At 41.1% G+C, this 20472-nt stretch overlaps 1 protein-coding gene across 4 annotated transcripts in view; it reads left to right on the forward strand.

Moving 5' to 3' along the window:
• The window catches only part of Jarid2 (jumonji and AT-rich interaction domain containing 2), a 185647-nt gene that overhangs the window by 93286 nt on the left and 71889 nt on the right, over positions 1 to 20472 (forward strand). For 2 of the 4 annotated variants that reach the window (XM_036187509.1, XM_036187508.1), the window contains one exon: positions 20190 to 20331. The exons of 1 other annotated variant lie outside the window; for it this stretch is intronic. In XM_036187509.1, coding sequence (XP_036043402.1) covers positions 20190 to 20331 — 142 coding nt within the window. Of the gene's footprint in view, positions 1 to 13905; positions 14028 to 20189; positions 20332 to 20472 lie in introns of those variants that run through there. One more of the 4 variants, XM_036187510.1, reaches the window with a different exon arrangement.

The following is a 20472-nucleotide window of genomic DNA, read 5'->3' on the forward strand; positions in this document are numbered from 1 at the left end:
TCATATGATTGTCTGCATAGGTGGTGTCATCAGGGAAAGGGAAGGAAATTTAGATGCTTCATCCATTTTCTGCTCTCTCTTACATTTTAAAATCCCATAGATGATACTAGTAGGAATCAAGAGGATGGAACTCAGTGGAGTGTGGAGTTTTATTTAGTTAGACCTGAAGTTTCTCCTCTGAAGGATCCTTTTCTCCTTTAGTATATATACTAAGTCACTCTACCTCCCCTCTCCTAAGACAGCATTGGAAATGATATCTCCTCCTTCTTTATTTACCCTTCTCAGCAGTAGACAAAGCATGTTTCTGATTTTTTTTTTCCCTCAGATGGAAAACAAAACAGAACAAAAAGAAAAACCCTATTGACATTGTACTTCATGCTCCTTCATCTTGTGTTACTTTATTGGAAAAATTCCTTAGAAGAAAATGTCTGAGTGGATTGTCTTCATGGACTGTTTGTATTTACATTAAAATTTTTGGGTACATGCCATTGGCAGGAAGGGTTCTGAGTTTGGGGCCAGGATAGTCTACACAGTGAGTTCCAGACCAGCCAAGACCCTGTCTCACCACCAAAAGAGTTCAGCCCTCTCTTATTTCTGTCCTTAATGCTGGGATTGAATCCAGGGCAGATACTCTGTTATTGAAGTAAATGTTTCTGTTCCTTTTTCAGCAATTTTTAAAATTAGCATATGAAGTTCTATGGCCTTTGTTACATCATCTTGGAACATTACTTTTCTTGTTCTTTTTGTATCATATAATGTAGGCTACTTGGCAAGTTTAGTAATACTGATTTTCAAATCCAGTTCCACATTACTGGATTCCCTGTTCATCTGCCTTTGCAATGGTTGGCTTCTTCTGAACTTGTGTGGCCACTTGCCTGCCTCATCCACATACTTGAAACACACACACACACACACACACACACACACACACACACGGCTTTTAATAGGCCCCATGAACTTAAGGTGTTCCAAAGTCAACTGTGACTCCACTTTTTTTAAAAATTATATTTGTATATTAATTTTACACACCAACCATGGGTTCCCATGTCCTTCCCCCCAGCCCCTCCCTTCCATTCCCATCTCCTCCAGGGCCAAGACTCCCCTGGGGATTCAGCTCAACCTGGTGGATTCAGTACAGGCAGGTCCAGTCCCCTCCTTCCATGCTGAGCAAAGTGTCCCTGTGTAAGCCCAAAGTTCCAAATAGCCAGTTCATGCACTAAGGACAGGTCCAGGTCCCACTGCCTGGGTGCCTCCCAAACAGTTCAAGTTATTCAATTGTCTCACTTACCCAGATGGCCTGATCCAGCTGGGGGCTCCACAGCTTTTGGTTCATAATTCATGTGTTTCCATTAGTTTGGCTATTTGTCCCTGTGCTTTTCCAATCTTGGTCTCAACAATTCACACTCTTACAGTCCCTCCTCTTTCTCGACAATTGGACTCCTGGAGCTCCACCTGGGGCCTGGCAGTTAGGGTGTTTGGCCATCTGATGACCAGACTAGGCTAGATCAGGCTTTCTCTCGACCATTGCCAGTAGTCTACAGTGGATGTATCATTGTGGATTTCTGGGGACCTCTCTAGCACTTTGCTTCTTCTTGTTCTCATATGGTTTTCAGTTATCATGGTCTGTTATTCCTTGTTCTCCCTTTCTGTTCTTGATCCAGCTGGGATCTCTTCCTCCCCTGAGCTCTCTTTCCCTCGAACCTTGCCCTTCATTACTCCCACTGTCGTCCAGGTTGTTCATGTAGATCTCATCTATTTTTCTGTCATTGGGCGATCCCTGTGTCTCTCCTGGGTGTCCCGTTTTCTAGGTAGCCTCCCTGGAGTTATGTAGCAGTCTAGTCATCTTTGTTTTACATCTAGTATCCTACTATGAGTGAGTACATACCATGTTTGTCTTTCCAGAGTCTGGGTTACCTCACTCTGGATGATTTTTTTCTAGATCCATCCATTTGCCTGCAAACCTCATGATGTCATTGTTTTTCTCTGCTGAATAGTACTCCATTGTGTATATGTACCATATTTTCTTTATCCATTCTTCAGTTGAAGGGCATCTAGGTTGTTTCCAGGTTCTGGGCTATTACAAAAAATGCTGATATGAACATAGCTGAGCAAATGCCCTTGTGGTATGATTGAGCATTCCTTGGGTATATGCCCAAGAGTGCTATAGCTGGGTCTTGGGGGGAGATGGACTCCCAATTTTCTAAGGAAGCACCATATTGATTTCCAAAGTGGCTGTACAAGCTTACATTTCCACCAGCAGTGCCTGGAGAGATGGCTCAGAGGTTACGAGCACTGCTGCTCTTCCAAAGGTCCTGAGTTCAATTCCCAGCAACCACATGGTGGCTCACAACCATCTGTAATGAGATCTGGCACCCTCTTCTGGGCTGCAGGGATATGTGCAGACAGAACACTGTATACATAATAATAAATTAAAAAAAAAAAAAGACACTGCTTTGGTGTTTTCTGTTACATGCTGCTGAGTTAATCCTAACACAAATACAGCTTTCCAAGATGTGACTGCTCACCACCTCTACAACATCCCTAATTATCCAGGAAATGCAAATCAAAACGACTCTGAGATACCACCTTACACCTGTCAGAATGGCTAAGATCAAAACACAGAAGACAGCTTATTCTGGAGAGGATGTGGAGCAAGGTGACTCCACTATCTTACCTGCTCTCCCTTCACCTTCCTTTTCAGTAAATAATAATTGCCGAGGCCAAATTGCCGAGGTCTGGCTTCTATATCCTGACTTTTATAACCATAGTATCTCTGTTTGCATTATTACCCCTATTCCAAATTGCTCAGACCTCCTTGCTGCGCAGGTACTGTAGCTTGCGCTGCCTCTCCTCTTCTCCATGCTCTAAAACTTTAAACCAAGATTTGCAGTGGTGGTGCTCACCCTGGAATCCCAGAGCTTGGCAGAGGCAGACAGTTTCGGGCCAATCTGGTCTACACAGTGAGTTCTAGGACAGCCAGAGCTACATAGAGAGACCGTGTCTTGGAGGTGGGGTGGGGGAGGGAGACACTAAAAAACAAGTTTTAAGTCAGCCCTTGTGCTGAATCTGAGGTGTGCTTATCAGGCCCAGTATCTTAGCCAGTTCTCATACCATTTGAGGTATGAGTACATTGCAGTTCACACAAGGTCATGTAGACAGGGGGTGGTCCGATCAGGATTTGGATTCAGGAGTCCTGACTGGTGCTGGTCTTCCTGTGTATATTTAATTAAGGAACTACCTTACTTCTAGTGAGATTTTTTTCAGTAGAGCCTGAGGAGTTTAGTTTTGATAAATGTACATACAACCAATGTCTAAACCCCTTTTCTATTACCCCAAGTATATCTTGGCCCTTCAGTTCTTCTGACCTTCCATGAGTTCTGGGATTTGTCAACACTGCTGTCTTTCTTTGTTGGAACATATATAATTCTTCATGGGTTCCCACATGCCTTGGGAAGATCTCTGGAGCAGCAAGTGCCATGATACCAAAGGTTCCTGTATGTGTGTCTTTTGCTGCTGTTTATGTAGACACCTGGCAATGTTGGAATGCGAGCCTCAGAATTGGATAGCTGACATTCTAAGGGAGCCTCTGTGTGTGTGTCCTCACTCATGTGGAGCCTGGAGGCCATAGTCAATTCCTGTTCAAACAAACAAACAAACAAACACAATTCTGCCCTTGTCTGCTAATTTGTTTCTGTTAAGCCAGTGATACAGCTCCTGGCCTTGAGGATGCAGGTGAGTATAGTAGCAGTGAGGAGGGGCTGCTGTGGTGAAAGTCTGTTTTATTCCAGTGTGGTGTGCCGTAAGAAGATGCTGTAGCGGGTGGCTAGAAGAGCATTGTCTTAAGTTTGGAGGCCGTGAAACTAGACTCTGCACTGGCAACTGTTCCTGTCAGGTGTCCTCTTCATGGTGGGAAGAAAGCCTTTTCCTGCCTCTCTTTATGACCAGCACAGGCTTTTCCCTAAGTGTAGTCATTTTAACGTTAGAGACTACAACTTCAAACAAGCACTAAGAACTCTCTTCCCCATTACTGGCTGGTCGGACACAGGGCTGGTGACCATTGGAATCCAATAGCAGATTTTGTTAATTTTCATGCCAGCCACAATTGTGTTTTCTTTTGTACTTACGTGACATTTTCCTGATAAGGTAGCAAGGTGTGTTTATTCATTGCAAAGTCATTGTTCTCCTTGGATTAAATCTCTTAGTTTGAGGGGAAGCGGATTAACAGGCAAAGAGAACTAGTGTAGAAGGCAGGATGGCTGAGTACCCCTCCAGGGCATACAGTGTTTGAAGTGGAAACTTACTTGTGGCGGGAACTTGGGTTGGTGCCTGAGTGACCCTAAAAGGAAAATTCTGTAGTTTTGAGGTTATATGAGGAGAACTTTTGGGCATTTGAAGTGAGGAAACTCTGTTGTCTATGCAGTGATTGTTTTAGCCGTTTTCCCTAGCATTTCTCCTCCATTACCTCTGTTCAACCTGTGTGTAAAGGGCAAAGCCCTGTGGGGGCACTAGACAGTTCTTCATTCAGACCTAGAGGTAGGTAGTTGATGAGTAGGGTCTGCTTATCAGTGTTTATTCTGGTAAAGTGATACTGTTTCTACCCTGCCTTTGGGTAAGACTGGTTTACTTTTCATATCTGTGTTATGTAGGAGCAGGAGTGTGCTGTTGACTTATTGTTGTTGGTTACCATCTGTGATTTGATCCTCCCTTTTTAAAAATACTCTTTTAAATAATTTCTTATTCTTATTTTATGTACATTAGTGTTTTGTCTGCGTGTATATACCTGTGGAGGTTGGAGGTTGGACTCTAGGGAGAGGCTACTGTCACCTGCTTTCTTAACCCTTTGCTGCTACACACTCAGACAAAGTGGAGATGCCTTCTTCAGCCTGTTAGTTACACACTGTGCAGTCCACAAATGTTCTGTTGGCCTTCCCAAGGTCTCCTTTTATGGAAGACTTCCAAGGGAACAGGTTAAGATTGCCATCAAGTGGCTGCTGTTGGTAGTGGAGAGCAGCATGCTAATCTAGTTTCTTAACCTCTCTGTGCAAATCAGTATTGCTCGAGGAGTAATCTGCTCTTATCTTGGCCTGCTTTGGGTTAAGAAGCCATCTTTATAATCCCATCTATGTGTCAAAGACAGATACAGGTGAAGCTGGCTGTGTTCAGGGCCCTGGAACTATGAGTACAGACCATTTAGAGAGGCACAGTGTAGAGAAGAGCCGTTCATCCACCCACTGCCAGCCCAGGTCATGAGGAATTGCAAGAGGATCATATTTTCAGTCTTCAAAAAGCTCATTCCAGCCCAGTTTCAAAAAACACACAAGGCAAAAAACCCTATTTGTTTGTCCCCTGTTAATTGTTTTTCTACTTAAGAAAGCAAAAGCAGCATTCTCAGGATTAATGAGAATTCATTTGAAGTCTTTGGTACCTAGCAGAAAGTAAGCATGCATGCAGAAGGGCATTAGAGTTGATGCTCTCCCCATAAAACAGTAGCTGCACCATGAAGCAAACCACTTGGAAATTACGTTAGACTAAGTGTGCAACATTCCAATGGTCTGGATGTCAGCATCCATTCTAAGATCAAGAACTATAGTTTTGAACCAGCTGTCTTTGGTTTCTCCTACCAGGCTATTCTGCATGGCATGGGTGAGAAAGAACTGTCCTACAGGCGATGTTGTCGATTAGCAGGTGCTCCCACCACTGTGCACAATCACTTTCTCCTTAAATCTGTGAGCTGCCTGGGGTGGTAGTGGTTTAATATGGACTGACTTTGAAATTGTCCTTTACTGCATGAGAAAGTGCCTGCTCATTTTGAGGGAGAAAGGAACTATGGAGAATGTCCAGCTGATATATGAAACCATGGAAGGGAAAACCTTAGGACCTATTTTGAACAGCTATTTGGAACTTAGAGAGGGTATACTTTGTAGTCATTTACATTACAAACCTGTCAAGTCATATTAATAAGCCAGAATTCCTGGATTCTAGCCATCTCAAGCAATATTGAACACATCAAAATTTTGAATGTGTTGGAAGGAACATTGACATTGGATCTTAATTTTCATTGTACTCGTAACTGAGTATGGATTTAGGTATACTTTACCAGAAATATTTTGGATATTTTTTCTGGCTAAACATCACTAATCCGAAATAAAAAACAAAAACAAAACAAAACAAATAAACAAAAAAACTGGGCCCTTTTGAGCTTTTTAAGGGTTTTTGGATTTTGTGGGTCTGGAGTCACGGCTTAATGGTTAAGAACACCTGTTGTTGCAGATAAGCTGAGCAGGCTTAGTTCCCAGCACCCACATGGCAGCTCATAACTGTAAGTTCACTACAGGCGTTCTGATGTTATTTTCTGACCTCCAAGGTACCAGGCACACATTGTACACAAACATACATACATGCAGGCAAAATGTACACCCACCCAGCCCGTACAGTGGCTTTATCTTGTTGGGTGTAGCAGAAAATGATGTTATTATATGTAGCCTATTACCTATCTTCTACTCTTTAGTTCTACAATGTATTGTTGGACCAGGAGACTTCTGTGTGTTTCTGTGGAATGTGGATGAATGTATGGGAGACCTCTGTGAAGTCTCTGAAGGAACCAAGCAGTATGGTGTCTATCTCCATAATCTGTAGTAGGAATCTTAAAGGTACTTGTTAATAAAACTCAAACCCGAGGCCAGTTATTGCGGTGAATGCTGGAAGATCAGAGAAGCAGAACAAGCTATGGCTATCTCACCTTGCTAGTTCCTCAGGTGATCCTTTTTCCTCAGACTGGAAGCTTCTGAGTCCTCCTCCACATGAATCTCAGCTGTACTGAATACTTAACCAACCAAATGCTTCACTAACTACATGCTTTTCTTTCTTAGTTCCTGGTCCTCACGCCTTATATACCTTTCTCTTTCTGCCCCCACCCCCTGGGATTAAAGGTTGGGTTTCTGGGGTTAAAGGCATGGGTCACCATGCTTAGCCATTTCTAAGTGGCCTTGAACTCAGAGATCCACCTGGCTCTGCCTCCCAAGTGCTGGGATTAAAGGTGTGTACCACCACCGCCCAACTTCTGTTAGGGCTTAATCTTTCTATTTTCTAGCCACCATTTTTGGCTTTGTTCTAGTGGCTGTCTGTTCTCTGACCCCAGATATGTTTATCTCGGGGAACACAAACTATTTCAGGGAACACAATACCCACCACAATAATCCTGTGGTCTGCAAAGTGTGAGTGCCCATCTGCTTCAGTTCAAGTGACAATCTTGAGTGGTGGGTGAGTTCTAAGACCAGGAGTCAGGGGTTAGTACCTACCAAGTCAACTACAAAAGAGTGATTTTCATTAGGAATAGTTTGGGGAAGCTATCTTGATGTGGCCTGAGAGTAAAGGAAGGTCTCAGAAATCACAATAGAGACCCAAAGAGGAGAAGATAGTATGCCATAAACACTAGAAATAGTCACAGAATGAATTGTTGTTTTCTCCTTTTTAGTATTAACTTCTAGTATGATGTTCTTGAACTGTGGCATTGACTTGTTGGCAGTCATTTTACAAAAACAACCTATAATTGTGTGTAATTGTGTACGTGTGGTTTGAATATGTGCAAATATTCACTCATTTATGAAGATTAGAGAACAGCTTTCAGGAGTCCATTCTCTCTTTCCACTATGGGTTCTGGCTATCAGTCTTGCTTTTATCCACTGAGATGTCTTGCCAGCCAGTTTCTAAAATATTTTGTTAGTTTACAATCACTGGCTGTATATGAGAGAATCAAGCTAAAAGAACTTTGATGCTCCTCAGTAGTCACCCCTTTCTTTCACAGTTTTCCAGTGAGAATTTTTGTGTTCATTACTTCTCAAGTTCACAGGACACATATCTCTTTCTTTTTTGCCTCCAGCAGCACTCCCCTCCCCATGTTTGAGTGAATTTTGCTTACACTGTATTCATAGCATGTTCAAAATATTCTCAAAAGATTGATCATCACCATCTTTAACTTGGTATGGCTTCTTATCTACCTTTTAAAATTCATTCAGCCCCTTTCAAATATGTTTAGTACAGTAATTTAAAAATCAATCTCCCTGGTCTGGAGAGATGGCTCAGCGGTTAAGACCACTGGCTGCTATTCCAGAGGTCCTGAGTTCAATTCCCTGAAACCACATGGTGACTCACAATCATCTATAGTGGGGTGTGGTGCCCTCTTCATACAGGCATACATGCAGATAGAGCACTCACATACATAAAAATAAATAAATGAATCTCACCCCCTACCTCATCCAAAATGTGTTTATTGGGATGGTTCCTAACCAATCTTTATCAGGATACTTTCAGTCCTGCTTTCTCTTGAAGGAATATCCTTCTGTCAGCCATACTTTTCTGCCTATGCACCAATAGAGGATAGTGGAGCAGCCGCCAACTCATAGACCCATCTCTGTGGTGATTTTATAGCATCTTGTGCATTTCACATTCATGACATAGGAGTGGGGTTCTGCACCAGACACTTTACCTTGTATTTCCTCTTCTCTTCTGGAGAACAATGAAGGAGATTCTTTGAGAGAGTCATGTCTCCATAGGGAGGCTGTCTGTCACCACTTGGTTGCTTCTGTGTGGGTGCACATTCGTGGGAGAATGTATGTGTGTATGTGTGTCCCCATACTGTGTATCACTGTGGAGCATCAACTGGCTCGGAATCTCAGCTAAATTAGGCTATATCTAACTCATAACGGGTATTATATTGCCTGCTTCTGTCTCCTGAGTGCTGGGACCAAAGGCATGGCACCATTTCCTACATACATGTCTTTTGTTGTTGGTAGGGTCTCATGTAGTCCATGTTGTTTAGAGCTAGTTCTGTAGTCAGAGATGATCTCTTCTCCCCTAAAGCCCTCTCTAAAAATTTTTGAATCATTTTATGCATGGAAGCTAATTAATGAGGCAGATAATGGTAAAGACCCTTTTGTCTATCTTGCTGTTATTCTGCCTAGTAGAGAGGAAACTAAAACAAAGTGTTGCTGTGACTACTCAGTCATCAAGGACAGTAGGACTAGAACAGCCCATTCTCTTCTGCTTGTGCTTTGTCAGCTCTGACCCATCTTGCTCTTAGTGATGTCTTTGCCAGACTAAAATTGTCCATGAGTGTTATTTTCTCTGAGGTGTTTTATTTTGTTTTTGTTCTAGTTAATTGTATAGCACTGTTTTATTAGCATGAACAGGGCAGTTTTACTAAATTTGCCCACCTACATGGGTCACTCTTCTAAGTTATTACAGTTATTGGCCTCATTTTGTAATTGTATGGTGTGGACTGATGTTAACAGGGCAACTGCACGAGTTACACAGTGCAGCCTTTTGGGGGAAGGGGGCATTTCAGGAATTTTCAAGCCCAATTGGAAGGATTCCAAGCCACATTTGTATAGAGCCAGCGTATTAAATTTCAGTTATATAAAAACTTCACCAAGTAATACTTAATATACAATTGCCAGAGTACCTGCATTTTAATAATAATAATAATAATAATAATAATAGTAGTAGTAGTAGTAGTAGTAGTAGTAGTAGTAGTAATAGTATAATAATAGTTTTAAAAGTCATATAGTAGCACAGTGGATAACCTCCCCCACTCCTTTAAAAAAAAAAAAAATCATGCCCTGGTGACAGGATCAATGCAATGAAATTTGGCCACAGAACCAGAATCCCTTGACTAATTGTGGGATTCCTGTAGATACCAAAAAAGATCATGGGAGCGCCATTTCTTTGGAACTCTATGGTCAGGCATGGTGTCTTGTGCTTGTAATCTCTGTTCCTGGAGACACAAAGTAGAATTGTCAGTTCAGTTTGTGCAGTAGAGCGAGGTTCAACATGAATACATATAGCCTGTGCAGATCCTTGTTTATCTTAGAGCATTTCTAGATTAGTTTGTCTCTAAGACAGAGCAGAGAGTCTGAAAATAGTTATGCTGTCTTGTTGTTTAGGAAATGAGCACTGTAACAGACAGGATTTCTTCTCTCTCTTTTTTTTTTTTTTTTTAAAAGATTTATTGTTGGGCTGGAGAGATGGCTCAGAGGTTAAGAGCACTGACTGCTCTTCCAGAGGTCCTGAGTTCAATTCCCAGCAACCACATGGTGGCTCACAACCATCTATAATGAGATCTGGTGCCCTCTTCTGGTGTGCAGACATACATACAAACAGAATGCTGCACACATAATAAATAAATAAATAGATAGATAGATAGATAGATAGATAGATAGAGATTTATTGTTTTTATTTTTGTGTTTGGGTGATTTGCCTGCATGTATGCCTGTGTACCATATATGTGCAGTGCTCTAGGAAGCCAGAAGAGGGTGTGGGATTGATTCCAGTGTGAGTTGACTTTTGGTCCTGATGATTGATCCTGGCTTCTTTGAAAGAGCAGCCCCGTCTGCTGAGTCATTTCTTAAACTCAGCTGTGAAATATTGTCCTCAATTCTTTTTTCTTTTTTAAAATCTGTGATTGTTTGAATCCATAGATGTGGAGTGTATGGTAGTCTTTCATAGCTCCATACAGTCTGGTCATTGAAAGCCCACATTTCTTTTCTGAAAAATTCAAGGCTCCACAGCCTGGTAATCTGTCAGTTAACTTATGTAGCAGCCTATACTGTCTCCTTTTTTGTATGGACTTCTTGCAGTGTGGTGAATAATTACACAAAACTCAATTGTTAACATGCCATGTGTCTGTTCAGCTTTGGGTTGTGAATGAACCTTTCCTTGGATGTGCTACAACTTGCCTTTTTTCCTTTTACAGTCTGCTTTCAATATGGGCTGAGCAATTGTGTTTGTTTGCCTTTTTAAGACCAATATTTAAATTATATGGCCTAAGGTAACCTGGAACTTAATGTAGCACAGACTTGTCATGAACTTGTGGTTCTCCTGTCTTAGCCTTTTCAATTGTAAGCCACTACAGACAGCTTAGCTTACCTTTCCGGTTGCTTATTTGAATTACAAAAGGTCTTAGCCTGCTGAAGCAACAGGTCTTTAAATAGTACAGTTTTAGCTTACTCAAAATGGAATAAGTAAAATGTCTTGCTCTTAGAAGACAAGACATTGTATGAGTTGGAATTTGCTCTGGTTACTTATTTTTTTAAGAAGCTAAATGCACCTAGAGAATTTGTTGGAGTTTTCCCAACTTGGTGGTAACGAAATGGTTAGAGATTATTGATTATGGAAGAGGCAAAATGTGTTCATAGCTGTCTCGAGGTTTAGGCAATATTTTAGGTGAAAGGCAGCCATGTACCTGCATGGCTGCATAGAATTGCTTTCATATGAGATCCTTCCAGAAATTACCACCTCTTAAGAAGTAGCATTTTGAGCTCAGTGCTTTGTTTTCTGGTGTCTTCACGTCCATGTTTAGAAACTATTAGGACAGCATACTGGTATACATGTAGTGTCTGACACCTGCTTGGGGAACCAGTTTGCTATTCATTCCACTTGTAACTTTGAATCTTTTTGTGTCTAAGGCTTCCCACTAATTCTGCTCCTAGATATGTATCCAGGAGAAACTAAGGCTTTTCTGGGAGAGCAACAGTGGAATTGCTCCATGGTATATAGGGGCACACTGAAATTACTTCAAGAGCCTCTGAACAAGGAAGTCAAGATGAGTGGGCAGAGGGATAACTGCTGTTCTGTATCATAAGTTAGAAAAATGGAGAGAGGAAGGCAAGTTTAAGATTGGAACTTACCTCTAACAATAAATAGAATGTCAAGACTCAAGACAATAGGTAGTGGGCCAGCATTTCATCTAAAGAGGGAAACCTACTGGTGTTCCAACTCTCATTTGTGCCTCAGAGCCACATAAAGGCCCGAGTGGAAGTGGGCTCAGAGCTATGTAAAGGCCTGAGTGGAAGTGGGATGAACTTGTAACAGAAGATAGATGACAAATATAAACACCTGGTTTCTTTTAGTTTGGTCTTCTCAGAGTGGAGGTGAGGGATGTTAAGGGAAACTAGAATTTGTATATATATGATTCTCTCCACCTGTATATGTTACAGATACCCGTTCTCAACCTTATTTCCCCATAATTTGTATTTATCAAAACACCTGCCTATCTTTTTTCCTCTTTCCTGCTCTGGGTTCTCTTCATCCTAGATTAATCCTGAAAATGGGAACGGAGAGAAAAAAGAAGATACCCATCTCCCAAATGTTCTTAGTTGTGTGTGTGTGTGTGTGTGTGTGTGTGTGTGTGTGTGTGTGTGAGAGAGAGAGAGAGAGAGAGATTGATTGATTGATTGATTGATTGATTTATGCTGCAGAGGGACATATGCCAATCACTTGCACAGCATTGTAAGAGAGGTTTGCATGGGAAAGAGTTTTGTGGGTCTCTGTTGGGAAAGGTTGTAGAGAATCCCCTCTGTTTCTAGAAGCAGTACTTGTATGTTAATATAACTTGTCCCCTAATGCTACAGAACTCTTGAATGACCTTCTGTCTGAGGAGACATAATGTCTTGGAGTATGGTTGCAAACCAGCCTTAGCCTAAGCCACAGTTTTTCATCTATAAAATAGAGAGATGCACTAGTCCATCTATCTTACCTATAAGGCCCTACTTCTAATTGTCATTTAAAAATGGTGGGTATCACACAGACTTACAGAAAGATTGTTGCCTTCATCCTCAGGAGATGCTGTGTTTAAGTATGTCTGGCATGGTGACCTATGAACTGACCATGGTAACTAACTGCTAGGCAAATGATGTCAGGAAAAAGCTAATATCTGCCTTTAGCATTTGTAAGGTTTCAATTAAGTTAGTGCTTGTGTTTTAAGAGCCAGGAAAGATGATGAAACAAGAGTCAAAGTAAATCTTCTAGGAGAACTTTCAATGCCCCATGGAGGCAGCCCATAGATGGGCTCAGCCACCACCATCTTTAGTTTCCCTGTAAGAGCATAAAGAGAAAGAAGCATGTGGGTAGTATAAAGCATGTGTTTTGCTCATCATCATTGCCAGATAAAGTTCAAAAGCTTCAAAGAAATTGACTTTGAAAATAAAAAAAGAGACATGCATTCGAGTTATTGGAGGCCAGTTGGATGCATGCCTTTTTCACCCTTCAGCAGCTGCCAGGCTACAGAGCCTGTTTTGTGAAAGATCCTCAAGAAACAATGAGGGAAAACAGCTTCAGCTTGATTAGATTAGATCAATTGATGTGCCATGGGGAGGTGCCTGGCATGGCTGGGGGAAGGGTGTCCTGTGCTGGCAATGGCTCATGCTTGCCCATTCGCTCACTTCATGAGTAATGAAGCTCCCATGGTGGCTGGAATTGCAGGAAGGGGAAGGAGGGGCTGGAGGAGGAGCGTGTGAAGAGAGATTTCTGCAGTCTGTCTGGAGAGCTGCCCAGGTTTCCCAGCCAAAAAAACAAATAAAAATAAATAAAAGGCAAGTGCTGAATGACACAGATTATGATATTAAAAAAGGGATACCATTGAAACACCGCCCTTGTTCCCACTGTTGTTGTAGATGGGTGTGTGCAGGAGGGAGGGGGTTTTAAGTGCCCGGTACAGCAGGCCATCTCTTGAACACAAAAGTCTGTACAATTAAATTGTGACTGTCCCTTGCCAACATATCCCCTCCCCCTAAGTGCCAGAAATTCTGTAATTTTGATTCGTCTGCATTGCAGGTCCAGGGAAATGGCAGGACGGAAAGCTATTTTCTTTTGCTTTTTCTCATTTTAATTTATAAAGATGGAAAAACCAGGGAGGGGAAAAGCCAGATGCCCCCTCCTCTTCAATGTTCGATTCTCTTCCAGGCACATAAATAATGTTCTCTCCCGACTGTCTCCCCTCCCCCTTGGCCCCGCTGCTGTTCGGCTGTCCTATTGCTGTGCGGAATCTGCACTGCCGCTTGCTTATTACGTACAGGGGAGGATTGTTGACAAGTGCTCGGAGCCTGCCTCACTGCGCTCTTCCTTCCTCCCTCCCTCCCTTCCTCTGTCCTTCTTCCTCTGTCTCTGCAATGATCCGGCTCTGAGGATGGCTGCTCCACGGGTCTGTCAGGTGCAGTTTTTGGTGGCTTATCTTGAGGAACCTGGGATAGAAGGTCTGTTCCTATAAATAAAAGAAAAAACAAATAGCTTGTGATTTGTTTCAGTCTGATTTGGCTTTTGTTGGAGAAATAGGCCTTTGTGGGTTTTCCTGCTGGGGGTCCTGATTCTATCTATAATGGGTGGCAAGGGGGCACACACACACACACACACACACACACACACACACACACACACACTATATAAAACGTGTTTGGATTTGCTTAATATTCTTTTAGATTTTATATCTTCCCTAAGGGCAATGATGGCTCCTACTAGAGCATAAAGATACCGTGGAAATTTACAAGAGAGAATTAATGCCGGTTTTTGTTTGTTTGGTTTTTTTTTTAAACGCATTAAGCTCTGTTGACCATTTTGACCAAATCTGCAGTTTAACCAGGCTTGTATGAATTTAGACATTTCTCTGGGGATTGACCAGTCATTCAGCAAAAGCTGATCTCTTAATTTACCAACATATATGATCATTTGCCATCATTTAAAAATACATGATTGATTAAAGTCAAGTTTCTTTTAATAATGTTTAGTTTCATTCCCCTTATTCCATTCTTTTTATGTTATTCTTCCCTTAAAACATGGAGGAAACAGATATGTAAATAGAGGCCACATGTTTAAGTGATTCTGGTTATTTCCCCTTAAATTTGGTTCTGTATTTGTCCCTTTATCTGCTTGTATTTTGTAGCATTCCATATTTGCATTAGAGTGTATAAAGTCAGATGAATATTGGACACCATCAGTTGGGGGCAGATTGTGGCCACATTGCTACAGTCTTGCTTTTTATTATAGTCCAGCTTTTTATTTCAGTATTAGACTGTTGTTGGCATGCAGTAGGCCTATCATCGGGTATGGTTGTTTGGACTCTCAATATAGTCATCTGAAAAGTGGGTAGGCAATTGATTTGTTTATGTGCAAATGAGGTAATGAGCTTGGAGGAAATCTCTATCTTATGCTACAAACAAAACATAACTTGGAACCTTTATGTGTCTAAGTGTAGCCAAGGTTTTGATAAATTGTGTGGGTCATGTGCAGCTTTGGCTAGGTATAAGCAAAAATAAGTGCACAAACTCATTAAGTTTATGACATTCATTGATGTCCTATAACCCAGATTTTTCACTTGCTTTGGAGAACTGCTTCATTTGAGGGGTAAATTCAGTGATAGGAAGCTTTGAAGATAGAACATGCACAAACATTGTACTTTAAGAAAATCTTATATTTTTGGTTGTGAGCCTAGCCTTTAACAGCTGAGCCATCTCTCCAGCCCTTTAAGAAAATCTTTAGCTATCTGTATGGAATACCAAGTTTTGCCATGCCTCAATAGAAGACTTTGTAAACACTGGTCTCATTGATGTATTTTAAAACAAAAGTTTAAAAAAAAAAAAAAAAGCTCTGTGCTTATCTGTTCGATTGTCCTGCAGCTCATTTCCACAGCAGCCTGATAAAGGCTAGTATTGCCTATTATGTGCTTTTTCTTATATTGTTGGTGCTGGGCCTTAAATCTGGGAAACCATTTAGAGTAACTGGAGATCCAACACTATGGCTGGTTGCTTGTAAATAGGTTGTCTGGTAGGCAGGTAGGTGTTTGACCTTTTTGTCAGAGTGAAATGTAAACAGATGTTGGGATGGTGGATGGATCTAGAAGTTAGAGCCTGAGATAGCTGAGTAATGGTTACATATAAATGCTGAAGGGGTTTGAGGGAAGTCCTGAAGTCAACTTGTTCTAATTGCTATAGAAGTCATAATTAGCATGAATGAGTGAAACTGAGAAATAATTAATATATTGTGTGCTTGAGCTTTGAGCCCCAAAATGAGGGTTTATGCCAAAATAAGTGTTCTGATAGCCTCTGAAAACTAGAAATTAAAAAATTTTATAAAATGTATATAAAGTTCATTTATCAGCTATGTTTTGTTACTTGTTGTTGGAGCCTTCTTTCCTCTTGGGATTCTTGGTGAAGATGCTTGAAGAAGGGTATCTTTTGTCTTTGGTTGATGTGGCTCTCTTTCGCACAGGGATTAAGTCATCCAGACGATTTGTGAACCTGCTACAGTGTATTGAGATGGCCACTAGGCCTTTTCTTACATTGCTCAAAGTGAGGAAAGGCCCCAGGGGCCCTGGCTGTGGCTGCCTTGTCTGATTGGAAACAATTCTCTAACCTGTAGTCAAATTTTTTCCTGTCACCCTATTGGGCCATAGCATCTTTTATCGAAATATGCGCCTTGCAAAGGGGTTTAGATTTAGAAGATTATGTTTGTGGGAACTGAGATTGGTGGGAAAAGGTCTCTTGTAAATTGTTGGTATATAAAATCCATATTAATTATATTTTTTATATGTGACAGAAATGAGCAAAATCCAGTGTTATCCCTCTGTAATTTGAATTTATATTTTGAGGTTCCATAGGGACTGGGATTTTGATTACTTTTTTTTAAAACTAAAATGGGAAATCTCCAATGCTGATTTGAGAGTAGACAAAGGGGAGTCTCAGTTGGCTGAGGGGTTGCTCTCGTGAGAGAGAAGGATAATTATTTCCTATAATCGGAGGTATGAAGCCATTTTCATTTGCGCCTCGTTGACCATAAGTGTCATTTAGATTCGGTCTTATGACTGTCATCTGTTCTCAGCCACATCAGTATGGATCTGGTCTAAGCATGTCAATGGACAAGCCAGGGCTGGGCTTCTCAGGCTCTGCCCTGCTCACTCGTACCCTCCTTGTTTTGTTGAATGTTCACTGCTGACCTGCATGTGTACAGTTGAGGGTTAATATCCACATTCCCATGTGAAGCTGGCCTGGCATCAGAATGCCTGTACTGTTTGAAAAGCAGACAATCCAATGTTTCATTCAAAGTCTGAGGGAATCAAGCCTCTGTTTTTCACTAGTAATGGCGGCAAACCATGCATTCTGATTACCTCAGAGAGGGTTCCTCTCTGCCTTAACCAAGGAGGCTGCTTATTATGATCTTCCTTCCAACTGAAAGTGAACACATATGTGTGGGCACATACAGAATGATAAATTGCTGTTGAAAATGAAAGCTCTTTGGATGCTTGACTGTTTAATATGTAATATGATACCTTGTGTCACAGTAACAGGGTGGCAGACGGCATTGGCTCTGTAACACAGAATTACCTTTTGTGCATACTTCTATACAACAAAGCTAAAAACATTGGCTCTCCCTAATATGCTAATAAGTTTGGTGTGCTCCAGATGTTTGAGAAACACTGGCATAGCTTCAAAGCCCTTCTTGTTTTCATTTCTTTTTAACCCTTTTGACATGTCTTTGTGGGATAGTTTTCTGCCATGCCTTCTTTGTGTCTAAAACATAAAATCATAGGCTCTGCATTTTTCAAGGTGTTAGAAAAGAAATATATTGTGTTTATATGTATATCTTTTACAATCTCGAGTTATCATTGATTGCTTAAAAATTCTTTAGTCGAAGGAGGCTTTGCCTAAGTTGTGTTTCTGTTTGCTTGCCTACGTGTTTTCATGTGAGGACAGCATCGAGAAAGGCTCACCATGCACACAGTATCTCCAGTTTCCAACATGAATTCATTTTGCTCTTTTCTGCTGCTGTTCCAGATCCTTGTGTGGTGCTGGGAGGTTTTTCATTTGTTGCTAATTTGGGAGATGAGATGAATAGCTACTGAGCTTTCAGAGTCCCTGGTAGCTGCTTGCTGTTGTATTTAATTTCTTGGAGGGGTTATCTGGGTTGTGTAGTGGTGGGCAAGTAATGTCCAGGCTGTATCACATTGCTTCTGTCGGCTTATGGTGTCTAGCTGAGGTGGCAGGCCCGGCCCCCAAGCTGTCTTTATGCCAGTGATTCTGAATTTTCAGCTCATATTTATTGCTTTTGTGAAAGACAATAGACTGGTTTAATTTAAGTTCAACCTACTGAATATTAATGGCAGAGAACAAATGCACAGAGGCTGGCTGGATCTTAGTTGGGGCCGTTGAGTTTTCCCTCTGTGTTTAACCGCCTGTCTCCAACATATGTTTGTGTTAGCAGTAAAATGGGGGGGTGTAGAAAAGATTAAAAATGGGGTGTGTGCATGGGAGGGGATGCTGTTGCGTTATTTATTTTCGACTAAAAATAATAATAATTGATAACATTGATAGGACTGTGCTAGGCACTCAGAAGAAAAGGAAGCAGGCATTAGCCATGATGGCCATTCTGCCCTTTGGCATTATAGTTTATTTTGCTGATTCAGCTCTCCTAGATCAGACAGGCTCTATGATTTTGTCTAAAACATTAGGAATTAAATGCAGAGATGTGAAAAAGAGAACGGAAGTGAATGAGGGGTGCTTTATCAAAGCATATAGGAAACTAAAAGTAAGTGTAATTTTCTGAATAACTTTTATACAAGATGGGAGTACTCAAATTCAAAACATGATCATGTACAGGATAAAGTCAGTTTTCCTTCATAAAAGGTCTGATTCAAACACTAACTATGATGCTCTCTAGTCCTCATTGTGGGACTTGGAATGGGAAGAACTTGAAATGCCCTAAGGTGCTAGTTTGATAATGCCAGTTGATAATGGAGTCCCTATTTCTACTCCCTTTAATGGCTCTTGTCTCACACTGAATGCATAATATATGCCAAAAGTCCAAAGTACATCTCATACAATTTCCTCATGCAGTCCCTAGTATTTATTGTTGGGGAGGGGTCCTTTGAATACTTTTAGATGTGTACTTTCACCCCCCTACCCTTTCCTATTCTAATTGGGGGTTTGGTGGTTTTTTGTTTGTTTGTTTTTTTGTTTATTTTGTTTATATCTATCCTTGTACCTTATTCTTAGAAGTTTGTTTGCAAGTCTCTTGATAGATCTACTGAAAAAAAATTGAAATATTGACAATGGTCAATTGCCTGGGTTCTTATATAGGTTTACCTCAGCTTATTTATGGCTCAGGAGCAATAGGTCTTCCATTAATTGACAGTAGACATGGACTTCAACTAACTTTGCATCACCTGGGAGGAGAATTAGTAGGAGGAGACTTATGCCAATCTGGAACAAATTCAAATTGAAAAGGCTGCAATTCTTCCTGTGTCTATCTGCCTTGAGTTCCTGGAAGACAGGAGTAAAGCTGCAATCTAGTAGCTTCACCTTCTCACATGGGTCTGAAGTGGCAGAATTCAGAGGACAGAAAACCATCATTTCTTACCTGTCTTCACCTTGCAGCACTTCCCTTGGTTTCTTTCCATTACTAAGTTTAAATAATTTCCTATTCCATCTTTTTGTGTTGGTAGGTAATTTTATTCTTTACTGTTCTCCTTGCCTGGATGCACTGCCTTTTCCCTGGATGTGTCAAGTTTCTTCATGTGTAGTGCTAGTAAACATAGGAACATTTGTGTTGTGTTTTGTCCCTGTGAACACAGCAGAAAACTTAATCTTCTTCCTTTCACTTTTTCCTGATGAATTTAGCCAGATACACTTACATGTACTACCTTTTTCAGGGGAGGAGTCTCTCATTTTATTCATAAATCCCTCTCTCTCATTAAGGAATTGAACTGGACTCTGGCCCCAGTCACATTTCTAATGGCTTTTGAAATATAGTTTGTATAGCCCCAATGATTGAGTATCCTACCCATTTCTCTACCAGCTAAAGTAATGGCTGCATTAGAATTTCCAGTTTGACTCTAAGATGTGGTTATGAGGTAATGATATTTCTACGTGGTACTGGAATTGATCGGTTGTTATGCCAGTTAAATTTACTAATTGCTACTTATTTTTAAAAAAGCTAGTTGGATTTCATGATAATTGTCATTTCTTTCTAATCCTTCAGGCACAGGAGATGATTAAAAATGTACTTTATTTAGTCAGGTTTTTTTTTTTTTTTTTTTTTTTAATCCTAGCATTTAAGAGGCTGAGGTAAGAGGATCATTCATTCAGGCCAGACTGGGCTGCATATTGAGACCCCGTCTATGTACTAGCACCATCTCTTTCCTGTGCCTCTTCTCCCCCACACCCACATTTTGGATTTCCTTCTCTTGTTTGCTGTTAGGCCTTCGACTCCCTTATAGAATGAGGCTCAATTCTTCTTTACCCCTCCAAAGGGTTTGTATGTGCTTGTAAGTTTTCTTCTGTCCTTGGCTGCTGTTACACAGGGTTGACTGGAAAAATGCGGCTCCTACTATAATGTATCTAAGTGTTTGTCCCTTTTCTCACCTGTAGGGCTCCTTGGTCATGACCAGTCTAAGGCATTAGGACCAGCATCAGAGCAGTCAGAGAATGAGAAGGATGATGCATCCCAAGTGTCCTCTACTAGCAACGATGTTAGTTCTTCAGATTTTGAAGAAGGGCCGTCGAGGAAAAGGTTAGTACCCAAGGCTAAAAGTATTAGTGAATTCATAATGAAACAGGGACTGCAAATTTGGTTGCTAACATGGGAACAAGTGTGAGTCTACTCACAATCTCCTGATTTTCACAGAAGAGTCAGAACTGAGACTTTCTAAAG

Source organism: Onychomys torridus, chromosome 5, assembly GCF_903995425.1.
Source record: "Onychomys torridus chromosome 5, mOncTor1.1, whole genome shotgun sequence".
NCBI classification, from domain to species: domain Eukaryota; kingdom Metazoa; phylum Chordata; class Mammalia; order Rodentia; family Cricetidae; genus Onychomys; species Onychomys torridus.